The sequence below is a fragment of the Protopterus annectens genome, chromosome 4.part1, assembly GCF_019279795.1.
Source record: "Protopterus annectens isolate FY-2018-M chromosome 4.part1, PAN1.0, whole genome shotgun sequence".
Classification (NCBI taxonomy): Eukaryota; Metazoa; Chordata; order Ceratodontiformes; family Protopteridae; genus Protopterus; species Protopterus annectens.
Window position 1 is genome coordinate 378,695,800 of NC_056734.1, and position 26,164 is coordinate 378,721,963.

At 41.5% G+C, this 26,164-nt stretch overlaps 1 protein-coding gene across 1 annotated transcript in view; it reads left to right on the forward strand.

Moving 5' to 3' along the window:
- Positions 1 to 26,164, forward strand: part of LOC122801213 (5-hydroxytryptamine receptor 3C-like) — a 288,751-nt gene that overhangs the window by 200,089 nt on the left and 62,498 nt on the right. Inside the window, exon 6 of the mRNA XM_044070766.1 lies at positions 25,276 to 25,436. Coding sequence (XP_043926701.1) covers positions 25,276 to 25,436 — 161 coding nt within the window. The remainder of the gene's footprint in view (positions 1 to 25,275; positions 25,437 to 26,164) is intronic.

Below are 26,164 nucleotides of genomic sequence, written 5' to 3' on the forward strand. Positions count from 1 at the left end.
GCTGAACCTGTCAGCTAGGATGTTGGCAATGTCTGTGGGTTCGGTGTATTTTTGTCATTTTGGACTAATTCTGAGCATATCTGGGAATTACCACCCAGGTTCCTAACATAACTAAAGAAAGCCTTGTGATTATCCTTAGTGTCCTGTGCAATTTTTCTCTCGAAGCTGGCCTTAGACAATTTTATGTGTGCCCGTAGTTTTTTGCTAATACTGATCAGTGATGCCTTCCCTTTTTGGGATTTTGCTCTATCATTTAGTAGCTTCCTCCTTCTATTGTATAGTTTGTTTATGGCTGGGGTCCACCAGACAGGACGTCTGCCTTTGGAGGATTGGGTCTTGGTTTTATTTGGGATCGCATGATCCATGCATTCCTGAAGGTGTTCATAGTATGCGTTTATAAAGCATACTGCGGTCTGGGCTGTATTTTCCACAGGCCCGGGGGCTTTGAAGGATTCCACCTCAGTTTTGATGACACTCTTCAGCCCAATAATGCATGTGCTGTGTGCCAAAACTCTGCAATAGTTTGGACTGAATGATGAGATAGGCAGGGCTGATAACTGCAGGTATGGCAAATGTGTGTATAGCTATATCTGTGTTGGTCATTGTGTGTATTTCTGTAGCTGATTCTCACCCAGGACATCTCCCATTGCCATACTGTGCAAGGCCAGTGGATGTTAATCACCTTAGAGGGACTGTGGAGCACACTTCACCCTACTTTCTTCATGGTGTGTGCAATAAATGCAGAGCACTTGAATAGCAAGACCTAGGTAGGTGGTGTTTCTAATCTCAGTTGTGCCAAGTGTGTATGTTTGCGTGTGTAGCATCAGTATCTTTTTTCAAAATATTTTATTAAGTTTTCCATGAAAAGTAAAAGACAACAAATGACAAACAGCATTCTCATTCTAAGACAAATTATTAACAAACAAGGTAAAAACTATTTACAATATATACATAGGCCTGAAGCAAAACTGAAGATCACAGTTAAAATACACAAGTTCTTTAGTAAAAGTATCAATTCAGAAAAAGTTGTGGTCCATTTGTAAAGTCTCAATAAGTGCTAAAACCTTTGTCCAATGATTATTAACAAATGTCTTTGGATACATTTTAAGTTCTTTGGTCTTAGTTTCTTTGTTTGCCAGGTCATTCACTGAAGACAAAAATCCTCAACAGTGGGTGGGCAGCTAGTTTTCCATCTTCTAGTGATGCATTTTCTGGCGATAGCAAGTACTGACCATAGTAAATATGAATTATTCTTATTCAAAAAGTAACCTTCATTCACATTGAAAAGAACTAATGATTTAGACAATAAGAAGGAATCAGTGAATAATGCTTTGAGAAAATCCTCTATGCTGTTCCAATAGCCCTTTAATTTAGGACAAGCATAAAAAATGTGTGCCCAATCGGGTTTGGTATGTTCTGTACATCTCTAGCAGGATGCGCTGGAGCTATTATTGATTTTAACTATCTTATCTGGTGTCAGAAATGTCCTATGGAGTTATTGCCAAGCAAAAATACTCCAGTAATGAGACCATGAAGTATGATTGATGGATAACAGAATTGTTTTGTTTTTCATCATGTGAGAAATTAAAAGAACAGCCTTCGAATATAAAGTTCCAGTAACTTTGATTTATATTAGTCTTATAAACAATTAACATGTTATATAATTTTGAAATAATGTTATTCGTATTGAAGCTATTATGTAAAATTTCACACCAGAGTTATTATCTTTGGTGTTTCTTGATAAGATGAGTTTTTAAGTATTATGCATAAATCTTGAAAATAAGTTAAGATACTTTGTAGAAATAACCAGTTTTGAGGAAGTAAATCATGCTCTTTTATAAGAAACTGAGAGTCTAAAACCTTAGTGTCATTTATGCATTGATACCAACATATAAAGTTCTTGGATTCCCAACTATCTAGAACACTGAGATGTATTTTATCAGGAAAATTCCTTGTAATTTTAAAGGGGGTTAACAGTTCAAACTAGGTCTTAATATCAGCATTAGAGTTAACAAAGTTTCTGAAGAAATTAAAATAGTGATTTAATGAATTAAATTTTGTGGGTTTGGCAATATTGTGTTGGGTAATATGACATAAGAAGTACGAGACCTTATTAGAAGAATTATTCAACGGAAGTTTGGCTCAAAGGGCATGTTCATTAATTATTAAGGTTAGATGCAATCTGTATTGTTTTCCGCATATCTCATTTGGCAAATGTTTTACGCCGGATGCCCTTCCTGACACAACCCTCTCCGTTTATCCAGGCTTGGGACTGGCACGAAGAAATGCACTGGCTTGTGCATCCCCAGTGGCTGGGTGATAAAAGATAATGAGGGAAACATACTCACAAGTGAGGAGAGTGTGTTGAGCAGATGGAAAGAGTACTTTGAGGGGCTGATGAATGAAGAGAACAAGAGAGAGAGAAGGTTGGATGATGTGGGGATAGTGAATCAGGAAGTGCAACGGATTAGCAAGGAGGAAGTAAGGATAGCTATGAAGAGGATGATGAATGGAAAGGCTGTTGGTCCGGATTACATACCTGTGGAAGCTTGGAGGTGTTTAAGAAAAATGGCAGTGGAATTTTTAACCATATTATTTAATTAAATCTTGGAAAGTGAGAGGATGCCTGAGGAGTGGAGAAAAAGTGTTTTGGTACTGATTTTTAAGAATAAGGGTGATGTGCAGAGCTGTAGTAACTACAGAGGGAAAATATTGATCAGTCACAGCATGAAATTATGGGAAAGAGTAGTGGAAGCTAGGTTAAGAAGGGAGGTGATGATTAGTGATTAACAGTATGGCTTCATGCTAGGAAAGAGCACTACAGATGCGATGTTTGCTCTGAGAGTGTTGATGGAGAAGGGCAGAGAAGGTCAGAAGGAGTTGCATTGTGTCTTTGTGGACTTAGAGAAAGCATATGACAGGGTGCCTGGAGAGGAGTTGTGGTATTGTATGAGGAAGATGGGAGTGGCAGAGAAGTATGTAAGAGTGGTACATGATATATACAAGGGTAGTGTGATAGTGGTGAGATCTGCAGTGGGAGTGACACATGTGTTTAAGGTGGAGGTGGGATTACATCAAGGATCAGCTCTGAGCCCTTTCTTATTTGCAGCGGTGATGGACAGGTTGACAGACGAGAGTAGACAGGAGTCCCCGCGGACTATGATGTTTGCAGATGACATTGTGATATGTAGTGAGAGTAGGGAATAGGTTGATGATACCCTGGAGAGGTGGAGATACGCTCTAGAGAGGAGAGGAATGAAGGTCAGCAGGACTAAGACAGAATATATGTGTGTGAATGAGAGGGAGGATAGAGGAATGGTGAGGATGCAGGGAGTAGAGTTGGTGAAGGTGGATGAGTTTAAATATTTGAGATCAACAGTTCAGAGTAATGGCGAGTGTGGAAGAGAGGTGAAGAAGACAGTACAGGCAGGGTGGAGTGGGTGGAGAAGAGTGCCAGGAGTGATTTGTGACAGACGAGTACCAGTAAGAGTGAAAGGGAAGGTCTACAAGAGGGAAGTGAGACCAGCTATGTTATATGGGTTGGAGACACTGGCACTGACAAAAAGGCAGGAGTCAGAGCTGGATGTGGCAGAGTTAAAGATGTTAAGATTTGCACTGGGTGTGACGAGGGTAGACAGGATTATGAATAAGTATATTAGAGGGTCATCCCAGTTTGGAGACAAAGCCAGAGAGGCGGGATTGCATTGGTTTGGACGTGCTGAGGAGGGATGCTGGGTATATTGAGAAAAGGATGTTAAGGATGAAGCTGTCAAGGAAAAGAGAAGGCCTAAGATAAGGTTTATGGATGTGGTGAGAGAGGACATGCAGGTGGTTGGTGTGACAGAGCAAGATGCAGAGGACAGGAAAAAATGGAAACAGATGATCCACTGCGGTGACCCCTAATGAGAACAGCCAAAAGAAAAAGAAGATTAAGTTTAGATGTAATAGTTTCCAACTAGAGTGATAATTTGGATTAATCCAGTTTAAAATAGCCTTAAATATGGATGCATTAATATATGTTTCAATATCTGGAAATTTGATTCCTCCTTGCTCCCAAGATCTAATGTGATGAAGAAAAGCTATTCTGTTTCTTTTAGGGAACCAGAGGAATTTCATTAGTAATCTGTTTATACCTTTAATGTATTGATATTTATAAAAAAAGTTAATAACTAGAGCTATGTAGAGTATTTCTGGTAAAAGTGTCATTTTTATTAATTGTAACCTGTCTACAAAGGTTATGAGAATTTTGTTCCAACTATCTGTATGTTTATTTATTAAATTTATAATATTTTATAACTATATTCAATTGTGTTTCTGATTATGTGTGTTTGAGTGATAAATGTAGCCATGGTTTACAGTTTTACACCATTGTACACCCAGCACATGTGCTGTTCTACGTCCATGTGGCTGATGCCTAACTCTTGCCACATACTGTGGCACAGACATTCCACAGTTGACGATTGCCACCATCTCACCCAACCGCCTATTTCCGATCTCAGTATAATAATGGTGGGCATCTTCAAGATCAAGGATGCTGCCACACATAGCATGAAGAGTTGTATTTGTGACCTTGAGAATATGTCCAGTGTTAGATTTGACATGTGCCTGTGCCTCCATGACAGTCCAAAATGTGTCTGGTGACACCTGCTGTGGCACTTGTGGCAGGGCCATGAGGGGCAGCAGTCCACCTATGAGGACCCCGTCTATTTACATGTGTGGAATCTGCCAGTTTTCTGGCTATGGAAGGTGTTTACACACTATATAGTTCTCATAGATTTACACAACAGACATGTGTATCATACTCATTATCACAGGTAGCATATGGATATGTACAATATCCCTGTAGCTGGCCTAGCAGTGGCACAGTCAGTAGTGTTTGACAGAGACTCCAGTGTTTGTCATGTGTGAGCTGTCCTTTTCCAGGGTGTGTTAGGGTCCTGAACTGTGTTCCATGTCACAGCAGAGAGAGGCAGATGCTATGGCCATAGGTACTGTTTAGCAGGTCATCACTACAGCAAGTCTCGCTCAGACATAAATCTGTCAAAATCCTATTTCCCATTATTAGAAAACACATACTACATTCACTTATATGCTGACTTATTTTACATACCTTTTTATTATTTCACACTGCACTGGGTTGTATCAGCAGGTTGCTCCATGTCTTTCTGTTTCCCAATGTGGAGTACTGGTAGATAGATGTTTGGAATAGGTGCCTGCATGCCCTTTGTAGGTAATGCTCTTGATCAGGTGATGGCCTGTGCACCAATTGGTATTCCCCACTTGCAAAATGCATGCAGAGCAGCTGGGTAGTTCTTCCAATAGCCAATATCATGGCAACACACTCCTATAATTGAGTACATAATGTGGGCATTGTCTCTTTGCCTTGGCTGTGAGGAACACATTCTGGAGGTCTATGGCTACTGAGTGTTACACACAGCAGGTGGGAATAACTCTTACAACAAGACTTATGGAGACAAGACAACTAAATGGTGGAGAAGGTTACAGACTTAGGGACCAAATGTGAGTATTGCTGTTATACGGTGTGAATACTGCTAGTTTTACAGGCTTTGTCTGTACATGCTTCTTCTGCATGGATGTCAATCTAACAAAGGTATGTGTCTGCATAGCCCTGAACTGTAGGCCTATCCACATAATGGCCAGAGGTTTGCCTGTTATGTTTTGTGTGTTACCCAGACAGGTGTTGTCCTTGGCAAATCAGTGGCATACTCCGTCATTGCTGCCAGTAAATGGTAACATCCATATGTTTCTGACTTCATATCCCTCAAAATAGAGATGTTGCAACCAACCCTATAACACCAGCAACTTTCTCAGCATATAACAGTAATATATCAAATATGGCCCTGTGTTTGTACCTCTGACCTCCACTTATATGACAGGATTTGTCCAGTTGTCATGCAGTAGAAGGTTGATAGGTATGATCTATCAGTATGTAGTCCTGACATTCCTGCTATCATCCTGGTGATGTTGTGGAATAAGACACATTAAGGGAGGTAGGGGCCTTACATATGAGTGCAAAGGCTGGACAGCATGTAGAACCCTATATAGTCAAGAGGTGGGTCTGGGGAATAGTAGGACGTGGCTTAGAATCAGTCTGTTAGAACATGTGAGAGATATTAGTTCTTACATGGACAAACATTCTATAGCTGTTACTTTTCATACATTTCACCATGGGGACTGTAGTGGGTTACAATGTACTTTTTTGGAAAAGGTCTGTTTCCCAGTTTCATCAAACATTTAGAACCATTGTTATGTGAAGAATCAATTTACATTGTATCATTTGATACTGTATCCTCTAGGGGGTTAACTGAGGAGTGTAAGTGGAGGCTGTTTAAGAACATACGTAATTAAGTGTCAATTGCTTCCTGTATTTCAGGCAATTATGTTTTGTAATGTTGTAATACTTGATGGCAAAACACATTAAAACATTTGTGTCTCTTGATGGCTGGTTGTCTGTTGTTTTACTGTCCTCAGTCCTTTTAGTTATATTGTATGAGGTCAGTGTATGTCTGGCCATTGTGTATGGCATATCCTGTTTTAGTAGCAGTGTACTATGTACTTATTAGTTGTATTGTGTAGGGGGTGGCAGCAGATGCATGTGCATAGACTGGTCCCCCTACTTAATCTGACATGGTCCAGAATTGTACTAAGGTGCTCTTGGCTATGATAGTGCTGCAAGGTATTGACAACTAACTCAGTACTGATTCCACAGTCTTCCTTCCCTATGATAAACCGACTGCACTGCATGCTATGGTTGAGAACATCATAAAATAGTACAGCTCAGATGGCTTAGTGGCTATATGCTTTGACTATTGTGTACAGGTTTAAGGGCTGTATATTTTGTTGCAGGACAGGTGTATACATGGGTGGTTGGACATGTGATATGACCTCACACATCCATTGTACACCAGCTACAGAGACACATATAATACACCAGACATTTGGCTATTAAAATAATGCTAATTAGTTACCTTTCCTGTAACTAGTCTAGTCCAGATACAGAATTGCTGTATCCAGGACTGTATGTTAGCTTCTGAGTGTTGCCCAAGTCTGCTCTTCAATGTGTCACTTAGATATGCTAGTTCTCTCCTCTCCTGCACTTTCAATAGTGTATTACTTTAGCACTTTACCAGACGTCTTGTAGCAAGTATTTTACCACACAAACATGGTAACAGCACTAAGCGTTCTATGAGGAAAGAGCTCCAGTAATTATTATTATTAAAGGCCATCCCTCCAGGCATGTCTACAGGTCAGTTCCCTGTGCTTTCACCTATTAATCTGCTGAACTAGGCCATCCTGAGGCAATGTCACATCTTACCTCTTTACACTCAGACTTGCAAGAGATGCACCTATACATCCAAATTGAAAGCCATACACTCCCAAGCCAAGACCAGAATAGTTGGTCAAGGGGAGATTGTCAACACTTGCACCACACTACATGGAACACATAGCCCTCCAGAACACACACCAGCATTGCCTTCATATAAAAACACAAACACAAACCACACACCCACCTTTCAGAGGGTCTCAATGAAAAGCTGCACAAACAGCAGAGACCTCCAAGGTGGACATGCACTCCACCACCACACAACACTAATCACAAGACACATATGTCTCCTAAACAGTGTGCCACTCAACCAAAATGCCTAAGGCAAAACAGCATGGCCAAAACAATAGGCATAGTTGACTTGATAGTGAGGAACAGTGATATCCCACTCACTAGGCCAAAAAAGGAGAAAGTGACAGTCAGCTGGCTGTTGGCACCAGGATCCACCACATAACACACACACACTGAGGTCCTCCAACAACAGGTATGCATATCACTCTGCCATTGTACATGTGGGTGTAAATGTCCCTAGATGTACCTCCCTGGACTATATGGAAACAGACATGGAGGTGCCTGACGACTGTGTAGCCCAGACGGGTATGACCCTAGCCCTGAGCAGCATCCTACCATCACCCAGACTGATACCACAGTACAAGCTGAAAACGATTGTTCTCAGCAATTGGCTACATCTCTGGTATCATATTAAGGGTTCCACTATCTGTATGCCTGGGATGACATGTTTGACAGACCATGATCCTTTGCCACAGATGTCCTGCATTTGTCACCCCTGGGCTTCCAGATACTGGCCAAGGCACTTGCTACCCCTATAGTGGCTTTTTTAGGCAGTGTTCCACAGACAACTATACCACTGTAACAGCTACAAACCAATGTAATCTGAGGATCATGCTGCTCAACACTAGAGGTCTACATTTAAAAATGCACTCGCTCAAAGCAATCGTTAAACTGGAGAACATCAACATTTGTGCTGTAACAGGGAACTGGTTCAAGGCAGGAGGAATCACACCTGCACTACCAGGCTATCACTCATTCCACACCTGTGTGACCCGGAAATTGGACAGCAGCTACAAGGGTGGTGGTGGTTCAATATTCATAATGGATGTGCACACATCCAGACTGTTAGCACAACATAATGCATCTGAGATACATCAGGTGCAGCTAACACTGACTAAGACAGCAATACAGGTCATAGCCTGCTGTATGTCCACAAACATGGCCCAAGACTCACATTCCCCATTCCTAAGCACCCTGGGGAATATTAGGTTCCAACCTAACACTCTCATACTGGCCTACATCAACTATCCCACCATTAACTGGAAAAACTACTCATGTACCAATACACTTGTCCAATTCTTTCTGGGATTCATTGATTGCAATGCCCTGGACCTGCTCATTCTTGCACCCACTAGAGGTATCCCCATCCTTGACCTGGTCATTACTAACATGGGCGAATGTTGCTCTACACCAATAGTCAACCCTTCCCTGGTTAGTTACTAACACAAACTAATCACATTGGGAATCCACAACCCTCCCACCACCCCACAAAGGTAACCACCATGAAATCTTCTCCAAAGCTAACGTTGGGCACATACAAACAGAGGTGGCTAAATGCATGGCACCCATGCAGATGGAGATTAGTTGCATGACTGCAGAATCCTACACCAATGCACTGTACGAACACACACACAAATGCATAGATCTCGCCATACGCATTACAACCAAGATGCTCTCCTCAGAAAAGAGGAAGCCAGTCTGGTAGTCCCCTGCCATAAAGTAACCCTACAACAGAAGGAAGAACTTCATGTGGAATAAGGTGAGGTCTCAAGTCTGGGAATACTCCCTTATCAGCCTCAACCAAAGGCTGAGATCTCTCATCAACACCTGTAAAGGTAGCTATGTAAACATGATTGCAGCAGGTAGTGAAGACAACCACAAGGCATTCACTAGTAATGTATAGCATCTCCACAGGACAGTAGCATAACCCTCATATTATGTATGCTTGTATCTGTTAAGGTGGTGCTTTCTTTTGGCTTCCAGTCATTCACTCTAAAATGCACTACAGTGATATTTCTGTCAATATATGTTAGCAGGAACAGTGTTGCTACAACAACCTTCTCAGCTTATCTACTCACATCATTTTGATATGTCCCTATTGTCATGCCTGTCCCCCCCCCACTTTGTCTAGGTTGTTCCAGATTCATTGCACTACAGGGTTGTGAGTGTACCTGTCCACTGCCAGGCTGTTTGAAGACTGCCCAGGTGTTTGGCCCATACGTTGTTACTGTTCCACAGTTTCTTTGCATTTCTATGGGTAACACTGTTATGATGCAAGGATTTATGTAAGTGAAGACTGACATACATGTCAATTCCCATTCCTATATCATTCCAACAGTTCTGCTGATACAGTCCCTGTTGCTGTGTAACTGTTCAGTTATGACAGCAATATTCTGATTCTGTCCGTATATGTGGCCCATTTCCCACCCTTTGTACAGCCTTTGTTCATTAGTTCACTAAGAGGTTGATATGTATGATTCTGAGGTATGTCTGCACTGAATGTTATATGACTACATACATATATATATATATATATATATATATATATATATATATATATATATATATGTGCATAGGTTCATGGGTAGATACTGGGCTATTGGCCCTTGGGCCTGCATAAGCCTAGCCAGCAAGATTCCCTGGCTTTCGACACACAAGAGAAATAATGTCCAGTGCCCCTGTCGAGCAGACACACAGAGGTGAATCACAGGGTGGGTTTCCTATTTGCCATCCAAATGTCATTATTTACCTAAAGAGGGCTATTGAGTTGCTGTGTTTCACATACATGGGTAGTTTGTTCCAGAGTATGGGAAGTGTTATGGAAAGTAATCTATCTCTCCAGCATGTTCTGTCTATTCTGGTGACAAGGTTTAGCTCCCTGGAGCATATGTTTTGGAGGGACTGAGACTTTTTTATGTGTAGCATGTCCAACAGCTCTGGTTTGACATGGCTGTGTATTTTAGGCAGATATCGGCTCTGAGTAGGCGATATGCAATGTCTTAAAGCTGGTGTATTTTGGGCATCTGTTTGAGGCTGGTGATCCTCTTTATGTAGTACTTCTGTGGACTTTCCAGTTGTTGTAGATGTCTTGTGAGGTACATACCAAACAGGCCATTGTATTGTATAATAGGTCTAATGTGGGATAAGTAGAAGGAACAATGCTCTCCTTTGTCCTGGATGACACACCTGTTGTGATGTGATGTGCCATATAGAAGGATTTCCCGTGTACTGTGGCAATGTGGTTATCAAAGGAGAGACTACTATCCACCTGTGTCCCTAGGTCTCTTATCACACTTTTAGTGTTAAGTGTACTAGCAGCTATGTGGTATTTCATGTGCACAGAGTTTTACCCAAAGGGGATGGAAATGCATTCCTTGGTGTTAAGTTTGAGGCCATGGCTTTGACACCTGGCATCTGTGTCAATGAGGCCATTTTGTAGAATATCCACATCTTTACAGGATTCAATAATGGCTCCCAGTCTCCAGTCATCTACGAATGTTGTCAGCCATAGACCTTCTGTGTTAGCCTGAACTTCAGAGAAATAGATGCCAAACAGGAGAGGACCTAGGACTGCACAGTGTTGTACTCTACTTGTCACTGGTGTGGAGTCAAATTTGAAGTCTGCTACTTTCACAGTGTGGATTCTGTCTGTAAACCAGATGGCAACCCATCTCATGACATTGTTATGTATGCCTAGTGAGTTTATCTGTAAATCCAGAGTGGGGGATGCTATTGAAGGCCTTGGCAAGGTCTAGGTAGGCTACGTGAACCACCTTGGCCTTGTCCTTGGCTCTGCTGACTGCTTCAAAGAAGCCAATCAGGTGTAGGAGACTTGATGTACCTTTCACAAACCCAAACTGGGTGGAGTCAACAGTTTGGAGGTTACCTATGTCATTGTTTATTAGTTCCATACTGATACACTCCATGGTCTTGCAGATCAGGCTGCTCAGGCTGATGGGGCAGTGTTTCCCAGCGTGTGTGGTGGCTCACCCTTGTGGTGTGGGATAACCATTGCTATGGGACATTCAGTAGGTACAAAGCCTGCAGTGAGGCTATGACTGAACATGGTACTTAGGTGGGGTACCAGTTAGTTCTGTGGTTTGTGCTGAGAACAGCCTGGGATGTTGTCTGGTCCCATGGATGCTGTATTCTTGGCTTTGGAGAATGTGTTTTTACCTGTGCGGCCATGATTACAGGGGCTTTACATTCCTTCAGCATTGAGATGGGCCCTTTAGTGGGTGAGAGGGAGGTAAAGTTAGTACTGACCCCATCTGCTAGGTTGTTGGCAATATCACTTGGTTCTGTATATTTACTGCCATTGTGCTGTAACTCAGGGCAGATCTGAATGTTGCCATTGAGATTCCCGACATAACTATAGAATGCTTTGTGAATGTCTTCAGAATCAGTTGCAATTTTGTTTTTGTACCCAGCTTTGGTGGATTTTATGAGGGATGTCAGCTTCTTACTGAGGATGATAAGGGAGTTCTTGCAATCATGGGGGTTTACTCAAATATTTCAACAGTTTCATCCTCCTGTTGAACAGTTCCTTAATGGCAGAGGACCACCAGAGTGGCTTCCTTTATTTGGTGGAGAGCATCTTGGTTCTATTTGGGATGGCATGATCGATGCACTTGTGTATGTGTTCATACAGTGCATTGGTGTAATATTCAGCAGTCTTACTTCTATTTGCCATCTGCATGGGTGTCATGAAGGTAGCCACTTCAGTTTTACGTAGCATGAAGTTGGCTTTGGAGACATTCTTTATGGTGGTTTCCTTAATGGGGGCTGGGAGCAACACACACACACACACATATATACATATATATATATATATATATATATATATATATATATATATATATATATATATATATATATATATATATATATATATATATATATATATATATTTCTATATCTTCCATCATTTTTATATATATATATATATATATATATATATATATATATATATATAGATTTGTGTGTGTGTGTGTGTGTGTGTGTGTGTGTGTGTAGAAAGAGGCATAGGTGTGCGCTAGGCTAATGGACCTGGAGCCTTTGCAAGCCTAGCCCATAGGATTACCCTGGCATCATGCCATCCAACCTTAGTTCCTAGTGCCTCTGTCGAGTAGAGCCACTGGAGTGATCCCAAGGGTGAATCTCCTATTTCCACTCCACTCATCTAGATTTCTCTTGAAGAGGGCCAGTGAGGTTCTCTTCTTGACATGTATGGGAAGTCTGTTCCATAGCATGGGCAGTCTCTGGGTTACGAACCTGTCCGTACTGCATGTGCTGTTGATTGTAGTAATGAGGTTGAGGTCTCTGGAGTGTGTGGTGTGGAGGGACTGGGATTTCTTTAGATGTAGGATTTCTAACAGAGCTGGGTCACACATGGCTTTGTAAGTCAGGCTGCGATCGCCTCTAAGTAGGCAATATGAGACAGAGACTAGTTGGATTTGTTTGAGTCTGTCCATATGGGACAAGTGTTTAGGGGTAAGATCCTCTTTGTGAGGTACATTTGTGCCCTCTCTGGTTGTTGCAGGTGTCTACTGATTTACATGCCAAATGGGGCATTATACTCGATGACTGGATTAATGAGGGGAGAGTAGAGAGAGACAATGACCTCTTACTTCCTGGATGCAAAACCCTTAGTAATGAGATGTGCCAGATAGCAGGACTTTCTGACCACAGTGACAGTGTGGTGGTCAAAAGAGAGATTGCTGTTAACCTGTGTTCCCAGATCTCTTATAACACCGTCTGTGTTCAGTGAACTACCATCAATGTGGTAATTCAAGGAAATTGTGATTTTTACCGAGGGGGATGACGACACATTATTTGGCATTGTGCTTCAGGCTATGGTTCTGACACCAGTCGTTGATCTCAATGAGAAATTTCTATATGATGTCAACATCACTTGGGGAGTTAATTAGAGCCCCAAACTTGCATTTGTCTGCAAACTTTGTTAGCCACAATCCCTTCATGTTGGCCTGGACTTCAGAGTAGTAGATACCAAATAGGAGAGGACTCAGGACCGAACCCAGTACCGAACCCTGTGGGACTCCACTCATAACTGGTCATCAGTCTCACTTGGAGTGTGAAAACACTGTGGGTTCTATCTGTGAGCCTGTTTGCAGCCCAACTAGTGATATAGGTGTTGGGGCCTAACTTAGTGTGTGTTTCTATGATTCATGAATGGGGAATGGTACCCTTTTTGGTCAATACCTTATGTGTTGTCACCATCACTGTTGTGTATTCCTGACACATCAGTGGGATGATGTGAGGATTGTGGTCAATACATTATACAGAGAACATGCATCCTAGACTTGTGATATTTGTCTCAAAATTTGTTAGCAGTAACAGTATTTCCTCAGCAAATCTACTCACATTATTTGGATATCTCTGTATTGTCATGCCTTTGTCCACACACTTTGTCTGGCTTGGTCAAGATTCATTGCACTAAAGGGCTCTGAGCATACCTCTCCACTACCAGGCTGTTTGCCGCATGTCCAGGTGTATGGCCCATACATTGGTTCAGTTCCACAGTTTATTTGTATTTGTCTGCTGAATCACTGTTATGATCACAGGATTTATGTCAGTGAATAATGACATAACATGTCATTTCCCAGCCACATATCCTTCAAACGGTTCTGCTGACATGCACCCTTTTGCTGTACAACTGTTTAGTTCTGACAACTATTTTCTACATATGGCCCTATATGTGCCCCATTTCTCTCCCTTTGTACAGATATTTTGTACATGTTTCTTTCAGTTAGATGTTGATAGTTATGTTTCTGGGTTATGCACTGCATGTATTGTGAGTACACATATATATATTTTGTAATATATCTATAGATATATATGTATGTGTACATATATATATATATATATATATATATATATATATATATATATGACTTCAGTCATATATTTATATGTGTATATGTATTTTAGGTATGTACATTTTCATATATATGTCTATATACAATACATGATTGATTCTACAAAGTTTTCACATGGTGGTAGTATACCTGTATTGCATGATAACTTTGGAAGAGCAACAGTGACTTGTACAGCTCAGATGGTATACTGGTATGGGGCTGTGAGTGTGGTGTACAGGGTCCTGGGTTAATGACTTTGGAGTGACAGTTTTATTTCCATTAATGTTTAATAACCAGACTGCATGATATGTTAGGAAAACATCATAACATTCTATGTCTCACATAGCTTTGTGGTTAAGTGCTTTGACTATGGTGTATGGGCTCCTGGGTTAAACACTTGGGACTGACTTTTTTTTCATTAATGTTTAATAACCAGACTACGTGATATGTTAGGAAAAACATCATTAAATTGCATGTCTGACATAGCTTAATGGTTAAGTGCTTTGACTATGTTATATGGATCCTGGGTTCAAGATTGGGGACTGACAGTTTTTTTCCATTAATGTTAAGTAACCAGAGTGCATGATATGTTAGGAAAACTCACAATGTGCTACATCTGTAACGGCTTAGTGGTTAAGTACGTTGACTATGGTGTATGGGCTCCTGGGTTCAAGACCTGCAAGGGTTGTTTAGTTTGTTGCTACACTTTATACTTTATTGCAGAGGGGGACTAATATAAAATAAATTTAACATTTGTGCTTTAATTATTTTGCTAGGGGCATGGACATTCTTTCTGCACCATTATCTGTGGGGGGCTGTGTGAACATTAGGGGACTGACAAAGGCTTTGCATTGGCTTTGCCCTGCACACAATCTGGGGTAACATTTGATGATGGGGGCATAAATAGGGGCAGTGTTTACATATTTGCATACATATTAGGGGACTTGTGTGTGTATGTGCTTGTGTAAACTTTTCTTTCTTTTTTATCCATGGACACTAACTGAGTATCCATGGATAAAACACTTTTGCTGCTGCAGACTTCTGTGCAGGGGGTGTGTATATTGTGAGAGCTCTGCTATCAGACACCCACCCTGCACTCGTACACAGCTCCATGTCCGTGTAGCACTACAGCAGGGTGCCTTCATTAATAATAAAGGCGTGCTGCTGCACTACTTGGACATGGAACGCTCCGTGCAAGAAGAGCTTCTTCTTCCATGGAGCGTATGTGAATACTGGGGATTGTGTTTCAGCTTATAATATAGCAGGAACAATGAACTTTGGATCCACATCTCATTTATTGATGTATTCTGTGGTGGTCATTAGTACCTTTAAGCTGTTTATTTTAATTGTTGAGGTGTAAAACATCTTACATCACAAGCCTTAATCCTGCTGTAGATAAAATCAATTGTCTGTAGCGCACCCGCAGGTGTAGCTGAAGAGATATGGGTTCCTTCTTTCCTGACTCTGGTGACACCCCTATTATGCCCAACACACCAAGGTGGCAAAATGATGACAGATTTCAATTCTAGATGACACATCTAGTTTAAAAGGCAATAGCATAACCACAAACAAATTATTTCAACAGTGCACCAGTTAGCAATAAGTCAAGGTGAGATATGCATGAAATGAAAACATACATTCACCCTCTTCCCCAGAACTCAACAGAAAAAGGTCTTGACATTCAAACATGCACAAGGAAGGCAGTATCAATGAGCAGTAAAGCTTCATAATGCAGCAATACAAACACAGGGAAAAATGCAATGCCATTAAGCAATAAAAGAGTTATAATACAATACAGATAAGAGAACATGCAATGTCACTGAGCAGCAAAATTCTTGAAGGCAGCAGTACTAACATGAGCAAAATGCAATGTCATTAAACAGTAAAAGAGTTATAATACAACAATATAGATATGAGAAAATGCAATGTCATTGAGCAGTACTAACACCCTCTACCCCCCTTGATCAATTCTAAGCAGACCAACTATGAAACACTCTACTATACCCTGTTCACTGGCCAGTGACTACTGACAGTCTTGCTGCGGGCATGATGGGGCTCAAGTTGGAGCTTATATGGATCCCATTTATTTGTAATCCAAAAAGCATTTAGCGGGAGGAAATCCACAATCTTATAAAAATATAAAATAATGTCTAGAGCCTCTCATCACTTCGTCGAGAATATCCTAGTGACCAGGGACTGTGGTTCCTCTGATGAGAAAAGTAGAAACATCACATGCCAGCACTCTGGCAATCATCTATGGCTTCTCTGTACTAGGCCCAAAGGAACTCCTTTTCTTGCTGAATCATATGCAGGCGTGGAACTACTGGTTTCAGAATTCTCTCCTGATTCCACAAAATACCATCATCCAAGATTTCAGCAAAATACACAATCTGCCACTTCACTTCCCTGTCCCAAAGCACTAGAAAAGAAATTCCAGTCATGCTGCAAGGCCCCTTTTCCCTTCAGCTCCCTGTTTGAGTATTCCCTTCTTCAGCTAGTGTTCCAGTCCTCTCTTTCACTTTTAAAAATTTTTATATTCCTGAAAAGGAGCTCCACATTGTGGTGTAATGGAAAACTACAGTCTATTACTTCTACAATGAAATACAGTGGGAGTTACACTCTCCCCCCACTTACCACTTGAAAATCTTGGGTCCCCCCAAGAACTGAACAATATTTTTGCATTCAAAAAGTACATTCCACCAAGGGTAATCAGCCTTATGCTTAACTTGGCATGGGGTGTCACCACTGAAGTAGGAGGCATAGGAATTATGGGCACAGACTCTTCGATGAGCTGTGGTCAGAGGTTTCTGTGTACTATGTCCTAAACTGTTATATGTAAGTCTCTGTGGGGGCTGAATCAGTCTCTGCAGTTTTGTTTCGGAAGAGACAGCTAAGGAATTTTGCTCGGAAGGTTTGTCACTCACATCACATTCAATGTCCAGTTCTTCAGTAGGCGTATTGTCTACTTCTAAGATCTCCTCTTGCATAGCTTCACTTTCATTTTCCATGACAGTATGACTGTCCTCAGCATTATTTTCTGAAGTTTGCATAGCAGGGCCTCCATCAGTATCAGGTTCTGTAAGAGGCACAGAAGCATTACTTAGTCTATTGTTAGGTCTGGGCTGCTCAAAATGACAAGGAATGAATTCCGGTGCATTTACATTGAGATTACAGCCCATGGGGTCTTGAACATCCTCATAAAAAATTCCACTGAAACCCCAGTCATCATCACTGTCCTCCTGTCTTTCATCAAGAGGGAGCATATGCTCTTGAACATTGGAGAGGATAGTTCCTCTCCGCCTTAGCCTTCTGGATCACCTTGAGTTAGGCTTCCACTGAGCCATTCTGGGTTCCGGATTCATGAGTCTCACTGATTTTGCCAAAGGCATTAAGTTGTTGTGGTGCCAGGTTTTAACAGGTCCTTCTTTCCCCTCAGGACAAACTTGGTAGACAAGGTATTAGGTAGCTGAGAACAAATTATGTAAATCTCAGATCCCCAATGGTCAGCTAGTTTATGTTTTCCTTGTAGTCCCAAATTTCTCAAAAGAACTCTGTCCCCTAGCTGCAAGTCATGCATCTTTACTTTTTTGTCATAGTGAGCCTTGTTTTGCTGATGTCTTTGTCCTGTTGATTTTTCAGCAAGCTCATAAGCCTGTCTGAGCTTCTTCTTGAGTCTCTCCACATAACGGCCATGAGATCGCACTGGTGTATCATCAGCTGTGACTCCAAAGGTGATGTCAGCAGGAAGACGAGCTTCTCTTCCAAACATTAGGAAGTAAGGCGAGAATCTGTAGCATCATTTTTAGTACAGTTGTAAGCATGCACCACTATGGCTACATGTCTACTCCATTAACTCTTCTTTTCAGCAGATAGTCTCCCCAACATGTCTAGTAAAGTTCTGTTGAAACGCTCAGGCTGAGGGTCCCCTTGAGGATGATAAGGAATGATGCAGCTTTTTTGGACTCCCAGCTGAGTGAGTAGTTCATGGACAAGTTTGCTCTCAAAATCATGTCCTTGATCAGAGTATATCCTTTTTGGCAGGCCATAGTGTACAAAGAACTTCTCAGCTAGTAGTTTCACCACTGTAATAGTTTTCTGATCGTGAGTGGGAAATGCTTGAGCGTATCTGGTATAGTGGTCTGTCACCACTAGTACATTACTGATCCTGCCTTCATCCAGTTCAATGCACAGAAAATCTATACAGACCAGTTCCATGGGCCCACTACTTTCCATTTGGCCCAATGAGGCAGCTCTGGTCAGCAGAGTCTTTCTCTGAATGCAACGAAGACATGTACAACAATAATCCTCAACATCTTGCTTCATGCATGGCCAGTAGAACCTGTCTCGTACCAGACCCATAGTTCTGTCATAACCAAGATGACCATGTTCATCATGCAATGACTGGAGTACTACTTCTCTATACTTTTGAGGAAGCAACAATTGCCATTTTTCATTGCTAAGTGCACTAGGAGATCTCCTATACATTAGTCCATTCTGTATCTGAAGTCTGTCCCATTCTTTGGCCAAAAGTCTTGCCAGAGGATGAGTATCCATGCGAAGCATATTAACTTGTTTCTTCTCTAAAGCAGCTACCACCAGCTGACCTAAGGGGTCTTCTCGTTGATCTCTCTTGAGGTCACTGTTACTCAAAGCTGGTAGCGATGAAGCCTGTAATGTGACCAGATTACACTAAGCTTCTGGTATGCTTGCTGCAGACAAACCCAACTTCTGGGCCCAACATTCAGTGTGTTGATAGTAGGTTACAATCTGACACATAGCTCTCTTGGCATTGGAATTTCCACCCATTCATCGTTGGGGTGTAACTCTCCATGAGGTCTTCTGGACAGACCATCAGCATCTCCATTTTCATGTCCTGGGCGATATTTCAAACTGAAATTATAGTTGCATAGAGCTGCCATCCATCTGTGGCCTGTAGCATCTAGCTTTGCAGTGGTCTAGATGCATGTCAGAGGATTGTTGTCAGTCTGCACTTCAAATTCAGCCCCATAGAGATAGTCATTCAGCTTGTCCATTACTGCCCACTTTAAGGCAAGGAATTCCAACTTGTGTGTGGGGTACTTTCTTTCTGTGGGGGATAAACTCTGACTGATAACAGCCACAGGTCTCAGCTTCTTGTCATACTCCTGGTAAAGGACTCCTCCTAAGCCATCCCTGCTAGCATCCACATGGAAAGTGTATGGCTTTGTTGAGTCAGCATATGCCAGCACAGGGACATGTGTGGGGCAATACTTAAGCTGTTCAAATGACTCTTTGTACTCAGGAGCCCAACGACTCTCGATGAGTTCTTTAGAACCTCTCGGTCCCGTAGGCTTTTTCACAAGGATATCTTCATCTGTTTCATCTGCTTTCTCATTATTTCAGAGCAAATGATTGAGGGGTCTTGCTATCTTTGAAAATCTTTCCACAAACCTTCTATAGTAACTGCAGAGCCCCAGGAAATATTGCAGTTCTGTGATAGTTTTGGGTCTGGGCCAAGATGCCACCACTTCAACTTTGCTGGGATCTGTGGATATACCATTTGCAGACACTACATGTCCCAAATAGGTCACTGAAGACTGGAAGAACTTGCATTTGTCCAATGACAACTTCAGGCCTTCCTTCTCAATCCTGTCCAATACCTTCATCAATCTTTCTTTGTGCTCCTCTGGGGTCCTCCCAAAGACAATGATGTCATCCAGGTAGACTAAGACTTCCAGGAGATGCATGCCTCCAACTGTTCTTTCCATGATTCTCTGGAAAGTTGCTGGTGCATTTGATAAAACTTGAGGTAGGCGATCAAACTCAAAAAATCCTAAAGGGGTGATGAATGCAGTCTTATCTTTATCTTCTGGATGCATAGGGATTTGATAGTATTCACTCCTTAAGTCTAGCACACTGAACCACTTACTGCCCACCAGGCAATTTAGAGCATCTTCAATCCGGGGAGTTGTGCACTGGTCTAAAATGGTTCGGTGATTCAGAGTATGATAGTCAACACACATGCAAATTGACCCATTCTTTTTCTTGACAGCGACAATGGGAGAGGCATATGGACTCTTTGACTCTCGAATTATGCCTGCGGCTTTTAGTTCTTCCAAATGTTTTCTTAAGTCCTCCAGGTCTCCTGGAGCTACTCTTCTGGAACGTTCCCTGAAAGGCCGGTATTCTTTTACTCTTATTCGGTGTTCTGTACTTTTTGCACAGCCCACATCTAGTTCACTAGTAGAAAAACATTTTTTCTTTTTCATTAGTAGCTCTCTAACTCTGGCTAGCCTCTCAGGGGGCAAGAGACCACCTCCTATATCAATATCTTCCAGCTTCAACTCGTGGGCCCTGCTCTCATTCCTTGTCAACGCAGAAGCAGGTAAGGGAGTGGCAGCATAGACATTCCTCAAACGCACTTGTGAATGCAGGACAATGGGAGTACTTCCTTTATTCTTTAACACCACAGGCAAAGTGTCATAAGGATGTTTTAACTTGTCCGCAGGCCAAATATCTGGGACTAGTTCCAGCCCCGGTGGCAAGTCACTTTCTGGGTCTGTTTCCATCATGAGATGAGAGGAAACTGTTTGTCCACACATCCTCACTTTAGCTCTCAAGCAGGTGACCTGATCAGGATGAATTATATCCTCTTTCCCAGACAGGGTCCACACATGACCAATTTCATCTTTCTTACTATCCTTCTCTTTTGAAGGGCACAGAAAACTGATCTCAGGAGAGGGTGAAGTGTTGGGTGTTCCTGAGTCAACTGAGGCATTAGCATTCTTCTGATGAGGTTAGTATTTGTCCCCACTAAAATAGATCCTGAATCCTATCCTTTTGGCCTGGGGCACACAACAGCGAGTGTTTCAAAAAACTTCTGTTGACCTAACCACTGAAGTGGAAAATTCTAACTTGAGTGAGACATAACTATCACAAGGGAACTTTGTGTACTTAGCCCTCAGATCACCAAATCTTCTAACTTTTCAAGTGGCAAATGCTTTAAGTATTTTTGGTAGAAGTCTCTGTACAGAATGATGATTTGTGCACCAGTATCCAACAGTGCTTTACTATACACTCCTTCTATTTTACTTACACAACAGGGGACGGTCCCAGTAGGCCATCGGGTAGTTTCTGTTTCCACTGCTGTTCAGCTGTATGGCAGTCAGCATGTGGTTGAGGTACCACGGTTGACCTCGCCATTTTGACAGATAAGACTCTTGCTTAGTAATGCTTTGCAGTCTCAGATGCTGAGATTTTGGCTGAGATGGCTTTTCAATTCAGTTGGTCACCTCAGATGAGCTAGAAGTGTGCATAGTAGGTAGTTTCTCTCTCCTATTACAAGGTTTGAGTGGAAAGGAGATCCAGGATGCTGTCTCTTAATATTAGATTTTATGGAGCTCTGTGTAACTGGGCACTCGGCTGGCTCCTTCACTGAGGCTCTTTGACATTTCCCTGCATTGCACTAGCCAATAATAGTTTGTTCACTTTTTTCAAGTTCTCTGCATTAGGACACTGTTGCTTTATATGCCCTGCATCCCGACAGTGAAAACAAAATCCAGTGAGAACTCTGAACATTGCCTGATTCCATTCTTCCCTGAGTCCTTTCATGGAGGTTCTAGCTGATGTAGTTCTCCCTTCAGCTAAAGTTACCATGGCTTTCTGCAATTCTGCAACTGTCTTTTTGATTCGAGCTACGGCGTTGGTCAGGGAAGACACCTGCATCTGCAACTGTGACACCTCTACATTGCGGACACTCTGGGCCACAACTCCTGTTTAAGTACTGAGTATGGCTATAGGTCCCTGCTGGTGTTCACTTACTGTTTCAGTTGCTGTTGAACACTGAGATTTGACTTCCAACAGGGCTTCCTCTTCCCTCACCTCTTTAACCAACTGAGAATAAGTTAGAGTCTCTTTCCTATTTCTCATCCTCATTTTCCACACAATGGGGTCCATAGCTTGAGCTCCCTGTAAAATTTGTCCAATCTGTACTTGGTCAGCTACTTTCAGATCCACTCCCTTCTTTAGAATGATCTGGTGGAGCATTTTATCTAATCGCTTAATGCAATCAGATAGTTTCTCACCAATTTCTTGGTATGTATGTTCAAACCGATACAGTAGGTCAGCAGCCCTCTCAGTGCTTCCAAACACATCTTGCAGTACTCCTAAATAGTCCTTGGCCATGCAATCTTGCTTACCCATCCTTAGGTTGCATATGGTATCTGCAGCTAATCCCTTTAGACTTTCAGCTATCTGTTGCTTCCTCTGAGATTCTGGGATATCCCACTCCTCTAGGGCTTGTGAAGCTTGATCCATCCAGGATTCAAAAACTTCCTCTCCCTGAGGTGTGGGTTGTTTGCCAGAAAAGAAATGCAATTTGCGGTAGCCAAACCCAATGAATGACTGTGTAGGCTTTAAGCATTTTTCTACAATACTTACCAAAGCATTCAAAACTTCAGGCCCTATAGTATTTATGGGCAGTGAAGCTGCAGCTTCTGGTGTAAGGTTCTGACCTACTTGGATAGCTTCCACAGATATTTACTGTGTTGCTGAGGTAGTGCACTTCTCAGGGAGTACCACACGGATTGCACTCTCACCTGAAATTTGAACACTCGAAGGTATGTGCTCATACACTAAAGGACTTTTCCATTCTAATATGGCCAATGTGCTCTGCTTGGTGGGGTCCATAGTGCTGTCTAGTAAAAATCCACGCCCTACAACTGGTAAGGATTATGTGACTTGATGTATTTGCATATCAGTCTTTCTGACTCCTGGCAACACCAGAACTAAGCAATGCTCTGACTGAGCATTGTGCTGTTTGCACCACTTAGCGGCTACTTCTGGGTTCATGTTTCTGCTGGATTTGCTTCACACACGTACAGGGGAAAAGGGTTGAGTCCAAGGCAGTACAGGCTATCCCAGACAAGCCCCCAAATGTAGCACACCCATATGTGTAGCTGAAGAGATATGGGTTCCTTCCTACCTGACTCTGGTGACACCCCTATTATGCCCAATACACCAATATGACAGATTTCATTCTAGGTGACACATCTAGTTTAAAAGGCAATAACAACCACAAAGAAATTATTTCAACAGTGCACCAGTTAGCAATAAAGCAAGGTGAGATATGCATGCAGTGAAAACATACATTCACCCTCTTCCCCAGAACTCAACAGAAAAAGGTCTTGACATTCAAACATGCACAAAGAAGGCAATATCGATGCAGTAAAGCTTTATAGTGCAGCAATACAAAACACAGGAAAAAATGCAATGGCATTAAGCAATAAAAGAGTTATAATACAACAATACAGATATGAGAAAATGCAATGTCATCGACCAGTAAAATTCTTGAAGGCAGCAGTACTAACATGAGCAAAATGCAATATCATTGAGCAATGAAGATTTATAATGTAACAATACAAATATGAGAAAATTTAATGTCATTGAGCAGTACTAACACCCTCTACCCAGCTTGATCAATTCTAAGCAGACCAACTATGAAACATTCTACTATACCCTGTTCGCTGTCCAGTGACTACTTACAGTTTTGCTGCCAGCATGATGGGGCCCAAGTTGGAGCTCATATGGATCTCAGTTATTTGTAATCTACAACGCATTTAGGGGAGGAAATCCACAATCTTAGAAAAATATAGAATGACGGCCAGAGCCTCTCACCACTGCAGGCATGGAACTACTGGTTTCAGGCTTCTCTCCTGATTCCACAAAATACCATCATCCAAGACTTCAGCAAAAGACAGACACAATCTGCCACTTCACCTCCCTGCCCCAAAGCACTAGAAAAGAAAATCCAGTCATGCTGCAAGGCCCCTTTTACCTTCAGCTATCTGTTTCAGTCTTCCCTCCTTCAGTTAGTGTTCCAGTCCTCTCTTTCACTTTCGAAATTGTCTTTTATATTCCTGAAAAGGAGCTCCACCTTGTGGTGTAATGGAAAACTATAGTCTATTACTTCTACGATGAAATACAGTGGGAGCTACATGTCTTTCTACAAAGGCAGCCAGTTCTACGACCAGCTCTGTCACCATGGTGACCTTGGTTTGAATAGTGGTTTAGATGTCTGTAGGAGGTAGAGTGGGAAGAATGGGTAAAGCTATCCTTGGGGGAGGAGGCAGACTTCGGCCCCCTCATAGGAGGGGCAGCAACTTAAGGGAGGGCCCTTTGGGTAGATAATTAACCAACAAGCCATTCATGTGGCCACTTTCATTGTGGGGACATGGAAGTATCCATTCACACAGGAAAAACAAAGTGACCCCACAATGACATGGGTACATGTTCCCTGACCAGGTGAAGGGTTAGTGTCTACCATATAAGCCCTTATTATTACCAAAATGCTTGTGAGGGCACAAACCATCCTCATGGTTGCTTGGATGATGGTCCCTGCAGACAGCTTTTCCAGTAGAGGGAAATGACTGGGCTCAAGTCCACTTGGGGGAGGGGGCTTGATGGTCAGCAGGAAAAGAGAAAAACAGGATACAGAAAATATCTCTCAACAAAGGATGGTTTATCTGCTGTCACTAAAACATAGCTACACATAGCATGTGAAACATTTAAGGAAATACTGATTAAAGTATTCAGTGGAATACATTTGTGATTCACTTTCTACAATTTTCCAATGAATTTGCATCTTAGAACATAGAAAAAATATCAGATAATATATGTTTGCATCCAAGTGTAATGCATGTAAAAGGCTTCTTGAGGTAAAGACAGTGCATAAAAAACTTCATAGCATTTTATCTGTAGCATGGATTTTGTCCCGCTCAATGTAGCATGTATAAGTAGTGGTAATATATACAGTAAGTATAACATGCATTATATTCCTAGGCATGTGTTATGGAAGAAAGCTATTTTAGTTTTTACTTATGCAAATCTCCTAGTAGTTAAGTAATCATCTTCTCCATCACAGATTACTAAATGAGCACTAATATACTTATTACTCAGTAAAAGCACGATGTACATTTATTCATATATGCCCTAATTTTACAGCTGCAGACATCACCATTGGGTTAGCCAAACCTGCTCAGGAAATATCTGATGTGTCCAAAACCCTGATCCAGACCAAGGGAGAGTGGCAGTTGTGTGGGATATCAGCTGAAGAAATTAAAGTGGAGCTGGGAAAAGACTATTACAGTGAAATCATATTTCATGTGAGTAACTCACCTGAGTGTTGTGTGTTTAACTATCATATATGTATACACTTTTTCCCAAACAACATTCCCTGTAATAAAGGCAGGAATGCCATAGTATGAATATTGTATAATGTTTGCCATAGTGTGCATGTTCGGAGCAAACATTGGTACATGACTCTTCTCCATTGTCAGAAGAGCTTAGGCAATTAATCAAATGTCCCATGATTTCTCCAAAAGCTTTGGGCTCAACAATGTTATAAGAAATGAAATAACTAACTAATAAAGCCATGTGCATCCTTAAGGTATTATTCTGCCTGTAATGACTGCACACTCTATTTTAGTTTTGAAAGTCATGAAGAGTAAGGACACAGTATAATACTAGGCCAAAAGCAAATATCTAGTTCAGATGTTAGCTTTTTCCTAATCATTTTCTTGGTTTAAACATTCTATTTTTACCTCCTTGTACAAGTGTAGCGCTGTTGGCACATTTATTTTGAAATATTTTTTTTACTTATTTATTTTAAGAAAAGGATTTATGATACAGATAGGAATTGTTGTAACCGGTAGTTTATTTATTAGTTTAAGGATCTGTATACTTTTAGCAGGGTATCTTCAGTTATGTGCTTTCTACACCCTGAAAGCTGACTACTGAGAAGAAATAGTTGCCATTCAAATATTTAAATGTTGACTTAATTTAGGCATATTCTTTTTTACTTTTGACTATCTCATGGTAGAGTATCACAAAC